At 40.8% G+C, this 20,476-nt stretch overlaps 1 protein-coding gene across 8 annotated transcripts in view; it reads right to left on the bottom strand.

The window, feature by feature from the left end:
* The window catches only part of NCOA6 (nuclear receptor coactivator 6), a 109,731-nt gene that overhangs the window by 40,374 nt on the left and 48,881 nt on the right, over positions 1–20,476 (bottom strand). For 6 of the 8 annotated variants that reach the window (XM_075563745.1, XM_075563737.1, XM_075563742.1 and 3 more), the window contains 4 exons: positions 17,244–17,366; positions 4,593–4,721; positions 2,478–3,332; positions 304–450 (listed from right to left, as the gene is read on the bottom strand). In XM_075563745.1, coding sequence (XP_075419860.1) covers positions 304–450; positions 2,478–3,332; positions 4,593–4,721; positions 17,244–17,366 — 1,254 coding nt within the window. The remainder of the gene's footprint in view (positions 1–303; positions 451–2,477; positions 3,333–4,592; positions 4,722–17,243; positions 17,367–20,476) is intronic. The other 2 variants (XM_075563739.1, XM_075563741.1) reach the window with 2 other exon arrangements.

Genomic DNA, 20,476 nt, shown 5'->3' with positions numbered 1-20,476 from the left:
GAATCCACCAGCTCCTCCACGGGAGAATGAGGTCTCAAAGAAGGAGTTTGGTTTTGGCCCTTTAAAAAAATTGCGGTTCCTTGTTTTCACTTGTTTCACCCCCTTCTTTTAGTTGCTTCCAGGTTTCTGAGATATTTTACCAACTTTCAATAAATCACTTATTGACCTGGAAGAATATTTATAGGTTTGAAGCTACGATGAGGGCCTAGAACTGAACCTGTACACTCCCTCGCAGTCTATCAGGGTATCTATCTACCACACAATGCTTATAAAGGCTGGTTGAACAAATGGCAGTAGACAAACCTGCATGCTGGACATTTTGATTTGTTTGCAGCTGAGGGGCTCCTGAATTTCCAGGGGTGGTTGCTGTGGTCGAAGGCACCTGACCTTGCATAAAGTTCGGATTGGCCTGTCCTGCTGAGAAGCCAGGTGGGAGGCGTTTAGGCATTCCTTAATAGAAAACAATGAGTAAGGCAGTTACCTAGCAAATTTACACTCTTGATTAGATGTGGAATGAATAAGGAAGGATGAGCTGCATGAAGTCTCCACTGGCTTAGCTCTCTGTCACACTGGTAGGATCTTTAATAATAAGGTTGGGAGAGATGGTTAAAAAAATCAACACAATCTCTTACATGAGCATTGTCAAAATGAAAAAGAAACACTGAAAAATTTACTCAGAACATGCCAAGGAAAAGATGGCAATCTGCTCCCTAAATGTGATCTGAGGTCATGCCACAGCAAGGTTTAAGGGCTCACTTTTCTCTGTAATACAATGGACCCCAAAACTTCTCATACTTTAACACAGCTACCAAAAGAACTTACTAAATTCTCTCACAGTCAACTAGCTGAACAAAGAGCTGGGCCCTGTTATTAAGGGTAGATACTTGGTTTTTCTTTTGAAGGAAATGGAAGACAATACCTTCTGCAGAGTCCTGCCCCAATATTGTGCTTGTCTCTTTAGAATAGCTAGGAGATGAGAAACAGTTCATAGGCGCTTCAAGGTGAGGCTATACTGAATTTATCCTTATGCCTTACTTAAGGTTGTCTGGGATCCTGGCAGCTATGGTACCAAAAACCATGCTCTAATGAAATCTTATAATGGATTACTTCCTTTTAGAGGAAGGCCCAATTTTAGAAAACCAATTCGTCATCAGGAGAATCTCAGACCCCCTCATTGCCTGTAACACAGGCCTTGATGTGGCCAGATCACCTAGGTGAGCACATTATCTGCTCTGTGAAAGCATCAAGACCTTAAGCTCACATAAAACTTTCTTATATTAGTCCATTCCTTTACAATTCTTTAAGGGCTCAATTTTCAATGCCCCATAAAACACATTCTATAGACAAATATGCAATTTGTCTTTCTTTAGCAGCGACAGGTCCCCATTTGCATGCTTCCATTGTAATTAAGTCAGTAATCACATTTGCAGGAAGGACGACCCAGCATCCACTGAGCCAGGGCGAGATGCCAAGAACAGTGAAGTTTGGAGCTGAAACAGACTTGTTTTTGCTAAAAAACATGTTAGGATTCAAATATTAGCACCTGCATTTCAGCAAAATTAATTACAAGAGAGTGAAAGATTGATGAGCAACTTAATTTCACCAGAGACCATGGGAACATGCCTTTGCTATGTTGCAATAGAGATGCAAGGGGTATTTCTGGGTAGGCAATGGGTGTCTTTTGGTGGGGGTATGCTTATCAGATGACAATATTACTGAGACTCTATATTCTCTACTGAAAAGCTCCAAGCACATTCATGTGCACTAGATCAATGATTAATAAGAATAAATAATAAATATGGAGATGGATAAGTTTTACTGTAATCGTTTTACCTCTCACACATTAAGCTCCATTGCTTTTTCTTCATACAAGAGGCACCTTACAAAATAAATAAATAAATCTCCTTTAGGTATAACTGGTGGAATTCCCTCTCTAAGGAGCAGGCATTGGTATTATAAAATTATATAAATCAATGATTTCTGAACTTACTCCCCTTCAATACTTCAACCAAATCTAACAAATACCATGCTTACTACTTTGTTAGCTATGATAACAAAAATTGATAACTAGAAGGATCTCTTGTTTTTGCAAGAAGAGCCTGTGCTTATCTTTTCATTTTTCCTCTATTGCATAATCTTACTTTTTTCAACAACTGACCAGTTTAAGTTGTTAATAAACGCATGTTTCTTACAGACATTCAAAGTCCACAGTATAAGATCAAGCAGAAATATTTTAGAAAACAAAAAGACATCTCTATATTAAAATTTACCTTTTTATCCAGAGGGCTAGCTTAAATTTTATCAGTAAGATGCTATGTAATGCAGCAAGTTAACTTATATTATCATCAGCATATCCACAAAACCACTTGATTACATCCTTCTTTCATTCCCCTCCATTAACTCAAAAGCTTGAAATTCTGCTAAGCTCTTATATATCCAGCAAATTTACCAACTCAATTAGCTTCAGTGTTCCTCACCTCCTAGGCCTGGATGTAAACTTTGGGGTCCCTGGTTTGGTGGTTGCTGCTGCATCACCATGAAGTTAGGTGGCACGTTTCCCTGTTGAACCATAGGATTCCGACTTGGAGAACTGACAGGCTGCTGAAATCCCTGGGGAAGTGGGTTGTTTTGAGGTGGCCTTGGTCCCATCTGCTGCTGAGTTTGGTTAACCGTTGGAGAGGATGCAGGGGATGCCTGCTGAAAGGAGGAGGGTGAGGAGGCAGGAGACTTGTTGGTGAGGTGGGGCTGCTGCAGGGGAGTCGGGACCCTGGAGGGCCCTCCCTGCAAGCTCTTCATCTGAGGAGCTGTGAATTGGCCGGGGTTGCTCATCTGAGGAAAGTTTGTATGGGCTTGTGAGGCTTGCTGGTTGCCAAAGGGATATGGAGGGGGAGGATGGGAAGGTGTCTGTAATGTGGCTAAGGATGGTCTGGTCTGCAGCGGCTGTTGCATTGGACCAGGCAGAGGAGCCTTCTTCCATCCTTGGTTTGCAGTCATTGTTCCTAGAGAACCCTGGGCTGGAGGAGGCTGAAGGGCTCCAGAAGGCAGCTGGTTCCAGCCTGGAGGAACAGGCACCTGAGTTGGGGCAGTAAATGGGGGTCGAATTCCCTGTGGCTGTTGCTGCTGATGTTGCTGTGGCGGTCTTGCCTGCAACTGTTGCTGCGGTGGCGGCGGTGGCTGCTGCTGTTGCTGCTGCTGCAGTTGAGGAAAATTAGCAGGGTTCATCTGTCTGTTTACAGGAACAGACTGCATTGGGTGGTGTGGAGGAGCTAAGGATCCTGAGGGATGACTTTGTTGTTGTGCATGGAGGCCAGAGAGGAGTGGATCCATTGCATCTGTATTGTAAAGACAGTCAACAAAAGCAAGCATTACCTTATTGCAACCTAGAACCTTGAGCAACGGTCTGGGAAATTCTGCATATACAGAGTAAAATCTGCTATTTGTTGTTAGGTGCTGTCCAGTCAATTCCAACTCATAGCAATCCCACGTGACAGAGTAGAACTGCCCCCAGAGGATTTTCTACGCTATCATCTTTATGGGAGCAGACTGCCAGGTCTTATTCCCATGGAACCACCTGATGAGACTGAGCAGCCAATTTTTGGGTGACTAACCCAGTGCTTAACTGTTGCACCACCCCCTAAAAAACAAACCGAACAAAACCCTATTGTCATCAAGCTGATTCCAAGTGACTTTAGCCCTATGCTACCAAAATTTTCTGGTACCACCCAACTAAACATGAGCATCTCCTATGTGCACAGCAATGTGCCAAGATGATGGAAAGATGAATCCTAGCTTTTAAGGGCTTATGGTTCAAAAGTGGCCATAAAAACCAAACAAAATAAATGCATAACTAAAAAAAAATTTAGAGAGTGGTATTTTCCAAGGCATATTCTGATAAACCATGTCAACTAGTGTGTTAAGAAAAACAAAAACAAGTAGTCCAATTTAAAAAAGTTCTAAAATTGATTGTGGTAATGATTGTACAACTATTGATATGACTGAATGATTGAATTGGGTGATATGTACATGAAATGCAAATAAAACTGTTTAAAAAATTAATAGCATGTAGAAGTTAGAAGCTAGCTAGAGAGTCTACAGCATATACGGTTAGCAGAACACACAGAGCCATGAAAAATATATACAGGCAATATTATGAATTGATGCATGAGTGATTGCTAAATGAGGTGGAAAATGAGAGAAAAAACAAACAAAACAGAGTCCCCTAGAGTTGAGGAACAGTGGATCAACTTCACCGCAGTACTTCCAGCACTTCCAACACATTAATCTAGAATCTCCAAAAGGTGTGCGGAGAGTACTGCATTTCCCAAACGTACTTGACAATAGCATTCTTTGTTATGGAGTATTTCCCAGGGTAAATATGGTAAGCTACACTCTTTGGGACATGTTGGGAAACAGACTGGAGTAATTCTGAGAAGGGAATGATGACTCTTAGCTTGAAGAAATCAGGGTAGATTTGGTAATGGTGGCATTTAAGTAGGGTAGTTAGGAATTTAGCGACAGAAACAACTGGATTTTCTAATTATCCATGTAAGGAGCTCCAACCGCTTCAATCCTCAAAGACTGGTGGCCATTACCTGATTGAGAAGCAGGGCGAGGAGTCCTGGGCTGCAGCTCTGGATTGGGACCTGGTGCCATCATGGAAGATGACACATTTCCACCTTGGGGTATCATAAGAGTAGCAGGGTTGGTCATCCTTATTAATCCTATAGGGGGAAAAAAACACCTAGAATAGAGTACTGGACTTAGCACAATTTTTACTTTTAGTGAAATTTTTCAAGAATATGAAAAAGTATGGAAATTTTTTTACACTCAACATCATTTTGTTTAAACCTAAACATCTTGCCCTTATGGACCTTCCTCTTTCCCAATTCATCCAATCCCTTCCTTCTTATTTTATAATTGGGTTATTATCTATTTTACATATAAACCCCACAGCCATCCAGTCAATCCCAACTCACAGAGGCTCTATAAAGGGAGAGAAAAACTGTTCGCTAGGATTTGAAAAGTGTCGATCTTTATAGGAGCAAAGCATACTCTTTCTCCCATGGAGTGAATGGTGGGCTTAAACCCACAACCTTGTGGTTAGCAGCCCAGTGCTTATATCACAGTGCCACCATTGGACTGGTTATCACAAGTTCAGCAATGCAAACCCACAAGCAGCTCCCTGGGTGAAAGAGGAGGCTATCTGCCCCTATAGAGATTTACAGTATCAGAAACACTATATAGGATCCCTATGATAGAATATAAAAGTAAATAGCATAGCAATTGGGGTGAAGTTTTAATCTTCATTTAAGCGGCATATGTACTCTTTTTCACTTTCTTCAGTTAATATTTATGAGAATCATCCATGGAAATCCAAACAGTTCATGCATCTTGATTGCTCTAAGACATCCACTCCCCTGCTAATGAATCATTAAGGTTTTCATCTAACTTTTCGCTTTTACAGTTCTGCAATGTCATGTACTCTTGTGACTATTTAATTATCTTTAGACTACACTGATCGATGCAGAGTGACCCCATGTAGCTATGAGTAGAACTACCCCCATAGGATATGCTAAGCTGTCAACTTAAAAAATTGTTTTTAATTAAATTTAACTTTATTGGGGGCTCTTACATTGCTTATCATAATCCACACAATCATCTGTTGTGTCAAGCACATTTGTACACATGCTGTCATCATAATTTTCAAAGCATTTTCTTTCTGCCCTTGATATCAGCTCATTGTCCCCCCACCCTTCTCCCCCCACCCTCCCTCATGAACCCTTGATAAGTTATAGATTGTTTTTTCATATCTTATATCATCCTCTGTCGCCCTTCACCCACTTTTCCATTGTTTGTCCCCCTAAGAGGGGGTTACATGTCAATCCTTGTGATTGAGTCCCCGTTTCCTCCCACTTTCCCCTAATCCTCCGGATATCTCTATTCTCATTGTTGGCCCTGAGAGGTTTATCTATCCTCGATTCCCTGTGTTGGGGGCTCTTATCTGTAGCAGTGTGCATGTTCTGGTCTAATACGATTCGTAAGGTAGAACTGAGGTCATGATAGTGGGGGGAAGGAAGCATTAAGGAACTAGAGGAAAGTTGTGTGTTTCATCGGTGCTATACTGTACCCTGACTGGCTCGTCTCTTCCTTGTGACCCTTCTGTGAGGGGATGTCCAATTGTCTACAGATGGGCATTGGGTCTCTACTCCACACCCCCCATTCACATTGGGTATGATTTTGTTCTGGGACTTAGATGCCTGATACCTGATCCTATCAACACCTCGTGATCACACACGCTCGTGTGCTTTTTCCACGTGGGCTTTGTTGCTTCTCAGCCAGATGGTAAGCTGTAAACTTCATTGAAGCAGATCACTAGCTTTTTCTCCTATAAAGCCACTGGGTGGGTTTGAACCACCAACCTTTGCGTTAGTACTATTTTAACGGTTGAGCTATCAGGGCTCCTCCCAAAAGTAAATACCAATTTATACTCTACCTAGCAGTTTGAGAATTACTCTTGCATCATAGCTTTCTAATTCTGAATACTGTTATACTTTTAAAGATTTGACATCTATGGTCATAAATGAGACTAGCCTATAATAATCTTCCTGTCCTTTGATTTTTAACATCAAAATGAACATGACTAACATATTAATTACAAAGTATCTTTCTTCTTTTTCTATGCCCTGAAAGAATATATGTATATGTTCTTTAAATGTTCAGTAAAAATCACCTGTGAAATCCTGTGGACCTGTGATTTCTATTACTCAGCTGAGAAGTCAAAAACCACACTAACAGCCATGGAGTGGATTTCGACCCTTAGGTACCCTAGAGGGCAGGGTAGAGCTGCTCGCCCCGTGGGTTTCTGAGACTAAATCTGACAGGAATAGAAAGCTTCATCTTTCTCACAAAGAGTGGCATTGTGTTTACAGCCCAAAATATAACCATACACCACCAGGGCTCCACGAATTGATTGATGAAGAACATAATTTTAATTACATAAATTTCCTATTAGTTACAGAGTTTTCATTTTTTCATGTCTACGTCAGTTTATAAATTACTAAATTATATCTTCTAAAAATTGTTAATTTTCCCCAACTTTGAAAGTACATCAACATTCACAGTATACCCTTTCCTCCATTCTGCTTTTATTGAAATATAATTTACATATCAAAGTCATCCTATCAAAGTGCGTATTTTTTTCCATTCTATCTCTTCTGTTAGCCTTACAAGGTTCTAAGTTTCTTTGATTCTTACTTTATCTCTGCTCTTAATTTTATTATTTCTTGCTTCCTAATTTATTACTCTGCTGCTCCTTTTCTCAATTCTTTATTTTTATTACAGCTCTTATCACAATCCATACATTCATCTAGTGGGTCAAGCACATTTGCACATATGCCATCATCATCATTTTGAAAACATTCTCTTCCAACTTGAGCCACTGATATCAGCTCCCCATTTCTTCCTCCTCTCTCCCAACCTACCCTGCCTCACGAACTCTTGATAAGATAAAGATTATTATTTTCATATAGTACATCGTCCTCTATCTCCCCTCACCCACTTTTCTGTTATTTGTCACCCTAGGAGGGGGTGGTTTTAGGCTGATCCTTGTGATCAATTCCCCCTTTCTCCCCACCCCCCCTAATCCTCCTGGTATCTCTACTCTCATTGTTAGCTCTGAGGGGTTTATCTATTCTCAATTCCCTGTGTTTCGGGCTCTTATCTGTAGCAGTGTGCATGTTCAGGTCTAAGCCAATTTGTAAGGTGGAACTGAGGTCATGATAATGAGGGGAAGGAAGCATTAAGGAACTAGAGGACAGTTGTGTGTTTCATGGGTGCTACACTGCACCCTGACTGGCTCATCTCTTCCTTGCAACCCTTCGGTGAGGGGATGTCCAATTGTCTACAGATGGGCATTGGGTCTCCACTCCATACACCCCCCCTCACTCATTTACATTGGGTATGGTTTTGTTCTGGGTCTTAGATGCCTGATACCTGATCCCATCAACACCTCATGATCACACAGGCTGGTGTGCTTCTTCCATGTGGGCCTTTTCTCAATTCTTAAGTTAGACATTTAACTAGTTAATTATCAGTTAATGATCTCCAATATAAGGTCTGGGGGCTTCCGTTTTCTTCTAAGTATCATATAAGCATCTCTTCATGTGCTTATTATTTACTTGTATATCTTCTTTAGAGAAATGTTTATTCAAATGCTTTGCCTAGGTTTAAATTGGGTTGTTTTTGTTGTGCAACTTTCTGAGTACAGGTTTCTCTCGCTATCTGACACAAAGCATTCTTATAAAACATTCCTAAGTAAACATGGAATAAAGCAAAGACAAAATTATCATTTACTGGTAGGGGAAGAAGTTCATATATATCATTTATACATGGGAGAATTTTTGACAATTCTCAGGCCCCAAAAAATAATCTATCAAATGATACCACATAGCATAAAAAACCTAAAATAACACGAGTATATATAGTTTGGAGATTTAAGGTATGGTTTAATGGGATATCCCAGTAAAATGGCCTAATAAAAGTGTTTTAATCTACCTCCTAGTTTCGTGAGTATTGTCTGGGTCTTCAAAGCTTGCAAGGGGAACAGAGAAACGAAGGCCCCAAGGAATACCAAAAGTAGACTTTGGGGCCAGGGCTTGGCGCCCCATTAGACTCGACAAGAAAACACTTCTAAAGGTCAACAAGCAGTCCTTGAACTAACTACAAGCTTTTCTTTCTTGTTGTTGTGTTGTTTTATTTTTTATTTATTGGCTTGTTGTTGTTTTGTTTTCCTTTGTTCCTTGGTTTTGCTCTGTCCTGTTTTTGAGTATGTTATTATCTCCGAAGGTCTGTCTAAATAAGATAGGCTGGATGAACAATCTGGGGGAGAAAACAATGGGACGTACAGTTCCAGGAGGACATGGGAGAGGGGGAGGTGGGGGGAAAGGAAGTGGTGTTAAAAAACTGAGGGACAAGGGAACAACAAGTGATCCACATCGGTGGTGAAGGGGTTGGAGGAGGCCTGGTAGGGCATGACCAGGGGTAATGTAACCAAGAGGAATTACTGAAACCCAAATGAAGGCTGAACATGATAGTGGGACAAGAGGTAAGTAAAAGGAAATCGAGAAAAGAAATAGGAGGCAAAGGGCATATATAGAGCTCTAAATAAAGGCATGTACATATGTAAATATATTTATATATGAGGATGTGGAAATAGATCTATGTGTCTATATTTATAGGTTTAGTATTAAGGTACCAAATGGACATTAGGCCTCCACTCAAGTACTCCCTCAATGCAAGAATACTTTGTTCTATTAAACTGGCATTCCATGATTCTCACCTTTCCTGACATGATCGCTGAAGACAAAGTGGGTGCACAAGCAAATGTGAAGAAAGCTGATGGCGCCCAGCTATCAAAAGATAGAGTGTCTGGGTCTTAAAGGCTTGAAGGTAAACAAGCAGCCATCTAGCTAAGAAGCAACAAAGCCCACAAGGTGATCACAAGGTGTCGAAGGGACCAGGTATCAGGCATCATCAGAACAAAAAAATCTTATCATTGTGCATGAGGGGGAGTGTGGAGTGGAGATCCAAAGCCCATCTGTAGGCAATTGGACATCCTCAGGGAGGAGACGAGCCAGTCAGGGTTCAGTGCAGCAATGATGAAACATACAACTTTCCTCTATTTCCTAAATGCTCCCCCCCCCACTATCATAATCCCAATTCTACATTACAAATCTGGCTAGATCAGAGGATGTACACTGGTACAGATAGGAACTGGAAACATGGAATCCAAGACAGATGATCCCTTCAGGAACAGTGATAAGACTGGCAATACCAGGAGGGTGGGGTGGAAAGAGGGAACCGATTACAAGGATCTACATATAACCTCCTTCCTGGGGGTGGACAACAGAAAAGTGGGTGAAGGGAGACATTGGACAGTGTAAAGTATGACAAAATAATAATTTGTAAATTATCAGGGGTTCATGAGGGAGGAGGAATGAGGATGGAGGAGGGGAAATGAGGAGCTGATGCCAGGGGCTTTAGTGGAAAGCAAATGTTTTGAGAATGATGAGGGCATTGGATGTACAAATGTGCTTTACACAATTGATGTATGTATGGATTGTGCTCCGGAAGATGGACATTATCTGATCAGAGCACACGGGAGCAGATGAAGGGGGAGGAGAGTGGAACACAGCCTGGCCCACCAGGCCGTGAGGATAATGTTCCTGAGTAGAGCAGCCAGTCCACAGAGAGAACAACATGGCTGGCCCCACTATGAGACATGATGCCCCTCAGTGACTAAGGGCGATACAGGGGACAGCACCGGAGACACAGTGTGGGAATTGCACCTGACCTGATCCCACCACACCGAGGCAAAGCACTGGGGGAGTGCAGCGGAACAGCAAGGGAATGGAGTGGCAAGGTCCCCAGGGAATGCTGAAAGTGGACTTTGGGGCCAGGGCGTGGTGCCCCAACAGACTGGACTGGAAAACATTCCTAAGGGTCAACAAATGATCCTTGAACCAACCACAAGCTTTTCTTTCATGATGTGTTTTGTTTTGTTCTTTGTCAGTGGTTTGTTTTTGTTGTTTTGTTGTCTGGTTGTATACTGTTGCTTTGTTTTCCTCTGTCTTGTTTTCGTGCATGTTATTGTCTCCACAGGTCTGTCTGAATAGGACAGGCTGGATGAACTATCTGGAGGAAAAACAACAGGACGGACAGTTCCGGGGGGGACTTGGGGTGGGGAGAGGTGGCGGGGTAAGGAAGTGGTGTTAACAAACACAGGGACAAGGGAACAACATGGGACCCAAAATGGTAGTGAGTGGGGAGTGGCAGGCCTGGTGGGGAATAATTAAGGGTAAGGTTACGTAGAGAAGAGGTATAGCTGTAGCCCAGGTGGGGACGGAGCATGGTAGTAGGGCAGGAGGAAAGTCAAGGGAGATGGAGGAAAGAGCTAGGAGTCAAGGGGCATTTATGGAGGTCTAGACAACGACATGTACATGCAAATATATATATGAGGACGGGGAAATAGATCTATGTGCCTATATTTATAGGTTTAGTATTAAGGTGGCGGAAGGACTTTGGGCCTCTACTCAAGCACTCCCTCAATGCATGAATACTTTCTTTTATTAAATTTGCACTCTACGATGCTCACCCTCCCGACACAACTGCTGAAGCCAAAGCAGGTGAACAAGTAAATGCGGTGAAGAAAGCTGATGGTGCCCGGCTATCAAAAGAGATAGTGACTGGGGTCTTCAAGGCTTGAAGATAAACAAGCGGCCATCTAGTTCAGAAGCAACAAAGCCCACATGGAAGAACACACCAGCCTGTGTGATCACGTGGTCCCGAAGGGATCAGTTATCAGGCATCAAAGAACAAAAATCATATCATTGGCTGCACACCTCCATGATACAATCGCCGAAGACAAACCGGTGCATAAGCAAATTTGGCGAAGAAAGCTGATGGTGCCCGGCTATCAAAAGAGATAGTGTCTGGGGTCTTAAAGGCTTGAAGGTGAACAAGTGGCCATCTAGCTCAGAAGCAATAAAGCCCACATGGAAGAAGCACACCAGCCTGTGCGATCATGAGGTGCCAAAGGGACCAGGTGTAAGGCATCATGAAAAAAAAAAAATATATATATATACCATAGTGCATGAAGGGGGAAGTGCAGAGTGGAGACCCAAGGCCCATTTGTCGGCCACTGGAGATCCCCTCATAGAGGGGTTTAGGAGAGGAGATGGGTCAGTCAGGGTGTGAGGTAGCACCGATGAAGAACACAGCTTTCCCCCAGATCCTGGATGCTTCCTCTCCCCAACTACCATGATCAGAATTCTACCTTGCAGGACTGGATAGGGCAGAGGTTGTACACTGGTGCATATGGAAGCTGGAGCCCCTAATAAAATGTTTTTAAAAAAAGAGTTGTATGAACCCCTAATAAAGTGATTAAAAAAAAAAAGCTTGCAACTAGCCCACCAAAGCACAATCACTGGGCTCTATTCCCCTGAAACAATAGAGGAAGGCGAGTCAAGAATAGGAAGGAGATAATGTGTGGCCAGTGGCATCCTTTGCTGCGAGACCAGAAAAATCAGATGGTGTGTAGCCACCTTTAGTAAACATGTTAATAAAAGATTTCAGAGTTAATATTGTTCAATGGGGGAAATACAGAAGAAAATGTCAAAAACTCATGCACTCGACTTTCTGGAGCCATGGAAGGTGGATAAACCTCTCTGAACTTATTGCCCTGTGAAAATCTTTAAAACTTAAGCAAAAAAAAATATTCACTGACGCCATCTTAAAACCGAACAATACCAAACACCCAAACCAAGCCCACTGCCATCAAGCGGACGCTACCTCAGACCAACTCTAGGAGCATCCAAGGGTTAGCAGCTCAGTGCTTGGCCCAGAGTGCCTACTAACAAATGCCTTCCTTGAGCATTATGCTCAAGGACTATACAGGATCAAACTGACATTAACAACTCAACAGGTTTGACAGGTACCCAAGGGAGCAGTGAATTTAGGAGGCATGATAATTCAGACACTTCAGAAAGGGATGTTGAGAACGGCTATGCAACCTGAAGCATGTACTCAATATCATAAAACTGTATATGCAGAAACTGTGGTTACTGGTCTGTGTTTTGCTATGTACATCCTCAACAACAAATACAATTTAGAAAATAATTTTTAAAATCAATTGACTATAAATGAAGGAGATTCATAACGCTCATGGAAAAATGGAACTAAAAGATAATTGAAGTTTTCCACAATATTTTGAAGTCCCCTCTTATGTGAGGGTTTATTTTAGGGGTCTCTACTCCATTCTACTAGTCAATTCTGAAGTGCTTAGTAAATTAATATAGGTTTCATAGAGTCTTAACATTTTAAGGCTGGAAGGAGTCACAGCGTTGATTCCATAAGCAGTATATAAACTGTTAACGTGCTCAGCTGCTACCCCAAAGATTCAGTTAAAATCCACTCAGAGGCAATTTGAAAGGAAAACCTATTTCTGAACATTTAGCCACTGAAACTCCTATAGAGCAGTTTTACTGTAGCACACATGGGCTTGGCCATCAGTTAGTGTTGCATGCACAGCAACTGGTAAAACTAAGGCCAGTAAATATTACATCATTTGGTGAGGAATTGAGATTAGAATTCAGATTTCTTGACTTGCACACTCTTCCACGTTTATTCATTTCTTTACTAGACATATGCTAATTAGCTAGGTTTTCCACATTCTGTTTATGGCCTTTTCTAGTAGCAACCAAAGTACAACCTAAACTATGTGCTCCAGCTATTGTAGCATCACAGAGTGCTTGGACCTCTGTGAAGAACAACCATCTACTAAATCCCTACTAAGGAGTGAGACACAGATACCAGGCGGGGTATTTTATGTCTATCACGTGGTCCTTCACACCGCCCAGCAGCAGAGGTCCTTACATATAACTCAGTAAATATTTGCTGCATTGCTTAAGGCTCTTCTACATTCAAGCATGAGGTCAAAAGAGCGTAGGCATCATCATCTCATTTTACAAATGAAATAACTGTTGCTGAGATGTACAGTAACTAAGTGCTTGAGGTGATCAGTAATTGGCAATGCCAGGATTCGAACCTAGTTCTAAGCTATTCAATATAGCCACATGGTTTATAAAATTCAGAACAGTGATCTGTAAATTGAGTTCTTTGAGTTTGCTCAAAGTGTTAAGTGCTAAGTTGGGAGGAGAAACGACTGACTACAGTTTCAGACTATTACTTACTTAACCTCCAGCAACTACACGTTTTCTGTTCTGTTTGAGTAAACAATCTTGCTGTTGAAAATATCCGGAAGTCACTGTTGCTGCCCCTAGGGTTTTTACAGTTGTGACCTTTCGGAAGCAGATCACCAGGTCTTTCTTCAGAGGTGTCTGGGAAGCCTCAAACCACCAACCTTTCAGCCATTTGTCAAGCACTTAAACATCTGTGTCACCCAGGAAGTCCAAAAGTCACCAGTATAGTGAAAAGAGCAGTAAACTGAGAGTTAGGAGATCGGTGATATGGCTCATTCCTACTTGACCCTGGAACATCACTCGCTTTCAGTGGACTGCAAAGCATTCTCAGTTTAAATGAGCCAATTTGATTCTAGAGAGAGGTCAATGTCTGAAAAAGAAATCTCAGGATTATAAGAAAAGGGTTTGTTAGTTTCAGTGATGGGTAAGACAATACCAAATATGGGTAACATCAGCACAACCTGACCACGGTAATAAGGTAATAGATGACTTATTAAGAAAGGGATGATTTTGGTAAAATCGTAACAAAAGTAATGATAATTTTTTAAATGTGTGGTTAAAATAAAAATATAGGTTGTATAAGTAGATATATATGCTTATATATGCAGGTATACAAGGACTTCTACAGGCCAAAGTATACACATATTGTGTGTGCTACAAAAATAAAGGGGTACCCCCCAAAAACTGGATTTTTTTCCCGTCAAAGCTAGGTATTTAAATTTTTTTCCAAACAACCTTATCACCTTCAAAGTACTCTCCATTACATTTAATACATTTGTCAAATCTGTGATTCCATTCTTGGAGACATTTTTCAAACTCATTTGTTTGGAGGCTGACATTTTTTCTTCACCTTTTCCGAGTTGTCAGATTGCTATCCTTTTATGACTTCATTTGCGGAAACAAAAAGAAGTCACACGGAGTGAGGTCTGGTGAGTCAGGTGAGTGCAGCAAGAGAGGCACGCTGCGTGAGCAAGTGCATTGTCCTGGTGGCAAAACCAGTCCCGTCTGCCACAAATCAGGTCTTTTTTGTTGTACACTGTTATGCTATCTTTTCAAAACATCTAAACAGAAAGCTTGATGAACAGCTTGACCTGGTCAAACAAACTCCAAATGCACTATTAATCAACATTTTCATCAGTTCAGGAAACTGACAGATGGCCAGAATTCATGTCATCATCTAGCATTTCACCTTTTTGAAATGAGAAAATCACTTGCACACTTGAGTTTTTCCTATAGCACTGTCCTTGTATGCTATGCTCAACATCACAACAGTTTCTGTAGCATTTTTGCCGGGCAGGAAACAAAATTTCATAGCTGCACGCTGTTCTCTTAAATTAGCCATCAAAAAAAAAGGTTCAAGCAAAACTGAATTGACAAAAAAATCACTGTGACCACAGAGAACCTTCCTAGGAGACGCTACTGGGCACACTAACTCAGAGTAAGTTGCTTAATGCTCACCTAGTGGGAAACATGCACACTACAAAAGCGCCACTCTGCCCAGTGCAATTCTTCTTTTTTTTTTTAATTGTTTTTATTTAAAATTATTTTTATTAAAAGACCATTTTATTGGGGGGTTCTTACAACTCATTACAATCCATACATCAATTGTATCAGGCATATTTGTACATCTGATGCCTTCATTCTTTTTTAGACAATTACTTTTTATTGAGCCCTTGGTATCAGCTCCTCTTCCACCACCGCCCCCATGACCCCTTGATAATTTATAAATTATTATTTTCATATTTTACGCTGACCACTGTCTCCTTTCCCTCATGGTTTCTGTTCTTCCTCCTGGTGGGGTGTGTGTCATTATGCGTTGATCATTACGATTGGTGCAATTCTGTTTTTTTTTCGGGGGGTACCCTCTCATATATTCTTATTAAGACATATGAGGCAAAGTTATGGACACTGCCTACATATACACAAATACCGTGCAGGATTGACTTAATGGATTTGAGGACTTAGGCCCTCTTGAAGGGCAACTAAGTCAATTAGGAAAACATAATTCATAAAAAGTAGCTGCATATATTATTGGTAAGTAGCATCTGGGTCTCCAAATCTTAGAAGTAGCCATGGAAGATGCAACCATTGGTCTCTGTGTCTGAAGCCAGAGAGAGAAAAGGAAACCAAAGACCGAAAGAAGAAACTCGTCTACAGCCTATTAGTTTACACAAAGCATTGCTTCACCTACCTTGACACCAAAAACACCTGTATGATGCTTGCATATCACTACCAACTATCCTGACCAGGGATTACAATATGAAGATGCTTCAAAACATTTACAGTAACTTTAAATTCCATTTCCATGAACTTTTGAAGCCCTGTTATAGACAGTCACTGATACAGAACAGGAAAAAATTACAGAACAAAACTCAAGTTTCTAAAAAAAAGCCATATTTATGGACTGGTAGATGCTACAAAATTCTGTGACCATCATCCTGTGATGCCCTTTAAACTTGGAGAGCAAACCACTCCCGGAGACCACTGATTAGACAGACAAAGGCAGAATGGCTCACAAAATATCACCAGAGAGTAGTGTGCTCCTCTACACAGTGAGCTCAACGGGACCCAACAGTCACCATTACCCTCGGCAAGGGGCTGGCAACTGTGGCTCATAGTTACATGCAGCTCTCTGGGTACATACAAGGTGCCTCTGAAGCAAATCTATAAAATTTTTAAGATAATGGTACTTTATTTGTAAAAATGTATTCGTGGCTCTCGAGTAAATTTTAAATTGCTGTGAGGGGGCAGGATTGGCTCTTTTGTCTCACAAGTGTGCTGACACTGTCCTGGAGCAAAGATGCGGAGGTAAGGTAAGGAGGAACAAGGAAGCTACTCAAAGGAAAACAGGACTAGAAAGGAAAGAGAATGCTGACATACTTGTAAAGCAGAATCAACGTAACTGAATAGTATGCATAGAAACTGCTCAACGAAAACCAAATTTGTTCTGTAAAATTTCTCCAAAATGACACACAGACCCTGGGCAGTGAACATTTTTCTATCCCTCAAATTTTAAATACATAAGTACATCGATTCTCCCACATACTCTGGTAGATTCCACATAAACACACAAGAATTCTGAGGTCACAGATTTTCAGCTTCAGAGAAAGTGACAGAGTTAGAAAGCTACACTAAGGGTAGAAAGCTGTCCTGAGGGTAAAAAAAAAAATGCTTTTATTTCTAATACTCAGTATAGGTCCTGCCATACGATAGGAACTCAGTAAACGTTTGCTACATGGAGCAGTGCTGATCTACTCTTAAGCATCAACCCAACCACAGTGGAGGCTATGTGCTTTACACACTGTGCGTCTAGCCTCCTGGCAGTGATGCACTCATTTTTCTAATCCAGTGAGACAGATGTTGGCCTGTCACACACCCTAGGACCTTTGTTGCTGTAACCAACTGATTATACATGTGCAAATAAAGCCAAGAAAAAAGAAGAAAAGAAATCAGTAAGATGTCACATGACTGAGCAGGTGATCTCACCTGGACCACCTGACATGGGAAATCCTGCCTCCATCCTAACTGAATTTCCAGCGCCCATAGGTCCATTCATTCTCACATCTTGGTTTCGGTTCTGTGCCAAGGCCAGGTTGATAGCACCTTCTCCTGAAAATGACAAATTATAAAAATAATCACAATTAGAAAAACCCAGACACATTTTGTTCAAAGATAGGTACATAAAACTCTTAAGTTTCCTTTTTAAAAAGAATTATATTAACTTTACCACCACAAACAGGATGAGTTGAATAATACATAGGTCTTTCTTCGATCCCATTTGGGCAGGTTTACTTATGTGAAGCATGACGAAAACACATTGTAACATACGGACAATCATAAATGATTCTTAGCATTCGGAGAGAGCTTGGAGCTCTGAATATTGATATTCAATTAGCTCCCAATTTCCCACTCTCCAACTCGAGGAGGCAGAGTAAGGGGGATTAGCAGCAGGGGTCGGGGGAGTAGGAGAACTCTTGTAAAGACTATAATCTTAACATTCCTTTTGTAAATTTCTGATTTTATGGTAGAAGTATAAGAAAACTTGATAGAGAAAAAAACAGATGATGGTACGGTCCTAATTGCAGGACTACAAGATACCAGTTTCCTCTCAATAACTATAGCAGATGTCAGCACAGAAACTCATGCAAAAACAATTATTAGGCTGCTTCCAATTTACTTCTGAGACACCTATTGGAAAGACCAACAATGGTATAGAATTTTTAAAGTTTACAAAATTTAATCTACACAATCACTAGAAATGTTATAATCAAGCAGGTACTAAACTTTGAAGCAATTGAAATTCTCCTTGGTGGAATGACAAAAGTATTTCTGAAGCAATTTCTAGAATAAGTCTTAAACTTAATTCAAATTTTTTTACTATTGTTATTATGGAAGGCAGCACCATCTTATGGACAAATAAAAGTACAGCTAGCCTGTGGCTGAAAAGTTTGAAAATTGAATTCATCTGAGTCCTTTTTTAATATGGAATCCCATTGGCAGAGCTAGATCATAAAACAAGAAACTAATGTGGATACAACGTTTCCTGTGCCTGGTTATTGATTTAAGCATCAAGTATTTTAACTATGGAGGTAGGAAGGCCATAGGGAACAAATATGCTGTAAATAAAGGGCTATCATTGAGTGCTGCTAGCCAAACACAATAAAGGTCTTCAGGGATTTGTTTTCCAAAACTAAAACAAAGAAAAACTCCTGACATGTATAGAGGTCTAAATACAGGCATGTACATATGTAAATATATTTATATATAAGGAGAGGGGAACAGATCTATGTACTTATATCGACATGTTAAGAATTAAGGTAGCAGATGGACATTGGGCCCCAACTCAAGTCCGCCCTCAACACAAAAACACTTTGTTCTAATAATCTGGCATTACGTGATGCTCACCTTCCCAACACGATTGCTGAAGACAAAATGAGTGTATAAGAAAACGTGGCCAAGAAAGCTGATGGTGCCTGGCTATAAAAAAAAACATAGCATCTGGGGTTTTAAAGGCTTGAGGATAAACAAGCAGCCATCTAGCTGAGAAGCAACAAAGCCCACATGGAAGAAGCACACCAAGTTGTGTGATCATGAAGTGCTGATGGGATCAGGTATCAGGCATCTAAGTCCCAGAACAAAATCATACCCAATGTGAATGGGGGGTGGGGAGGGAGACATGGAGTGGAAACCCAATGTCCATCTGTAGACAATCGGACATCCCCTCACAGAAGGGTCGCAAGGAAGAGATGAGCCAGTCAGGGTGCAGTATAGCACCAATAAAACACACAGCTTTGCTCTAGTTCCTTAATGCTTCCTTCCCCCTACTATCATTACCTCAATTCTACCTTACAAATCGTATTAGACCAGAACATGTACACTGCTACAGATAAGAGCCTGCAACACAGGGAATCCAGGACAGACAAACCCCACAGGGCCAACAATGAGAATAGAGATACCTGGAGAATAAGGGGAAGGTGAAGGGAGAAAGCGAGAACTGATCACAAGGATCAACATATAACCCCCTCCCAGGGGGCCGAAGAACAGAAAAATGTGTGAAAGGCAACAGAGGATGATGTAAGATGAAAATAATAATCTAAAGCTTATCAAGGGTTCATGAGGGAAGGAGGGGGACGGAGGGAGGGAGAAAAATGAGCTGATATCAATGGCTTAGATAGAAAGAAAATGCTCCAAAAATTATGATGGCAGCATGTGTACAAATGCGCTTGACACAACGGATGATTGTGTGGATTTGTGATAAGAGATGTAAGAGCCCCCAATAAAAGTATTTAATTTGGAGTAGGAAGGAGAAAAAATATCTAATTAAAAAAAGGGAAATGAAAGAAAAAGTCCTGAGAGCAGCTCAAGGAAAACAGAAAGCTACTCACAAAGGAGGACCAATACGACTAAACTGATTTCTCATCACAAACTAACAGGCAAGAAGGCAATGAAACAGCATGTAAGATTCTGAAAGAAAAACGTTATTAACCAGGAATCATATTCCTAGTAAACCTATCCCTCAACAACAAATGTTCAAATGTGCTTGACACAATGGATGTATATATGGATTGTGATAAGAGTTGTACAAGCCCCCACTAAAATGATTATATATATATATATATATATGATCCCTCAAATTTGGCAGCTAAATCAGGACATTTTCAGATAAAGGAAAATTAAAGAATTTGTAAAAACCAGACCAAGCATCAAGAAAAACTAAAAGGAGCTCTTCAGAAAAGAAACCAACAATGGCACATAATAATTAAAGGTTAATATACATAACAATGCTATCCAGAAGTCAATCCAGGGGTAGAAGCAGCAAAAGTAAAACAAGCTACCAGACTTTAAACAGAAAACCAAATATATCAATTTGTAATGAAGACAGTTACAAAGTCAAAAGAAGGAATAGTGTAGTATAGAACTTCCAAGCACAGAGATTTCAAGAACTTGAGTGATGGGAAAGGAAATATATACTATGAGAGAGGTTGGCAAAAAAAAAAAAAAAAAATTAAGGTGGGGGTGTACACTGGGTTAAGAGTTAAAGCAAAAGAGGAAATACAGTTATATACAAAATCCTGTGACAACAGTGATCTATAAATACTTAGTGGGTGCAGGGATGGGGAAAGTGAGAGTTCATATATAGAGAGAAATGAAGGGAGAAAAGGGTTTGAAAGTGGGAATTTGGTTATTTACCTTTGTTGTAACTAATCATACATAAGTTA

The sequence above is a fragment of the Tenrec ecaudatus genome, chromosome 12, assembly GCF_050624435.1.
Source record: "Tenrec ecaudatus isolate mTenEca1 chromosome 12, mTenEca1.hap1, whole genome shotgun sequence".
Lineage (NCBI taxonomy): Eukaryota > Metazoa > Chordata > Mammalia > Afrosoricida > Tenrecidae > Tenrec > Tenrec ecaudatus.
Note: the sequence above shows the minus strand (reverse complement) of the source record. Positions and strands in the feature narration are given on the sequence as shown.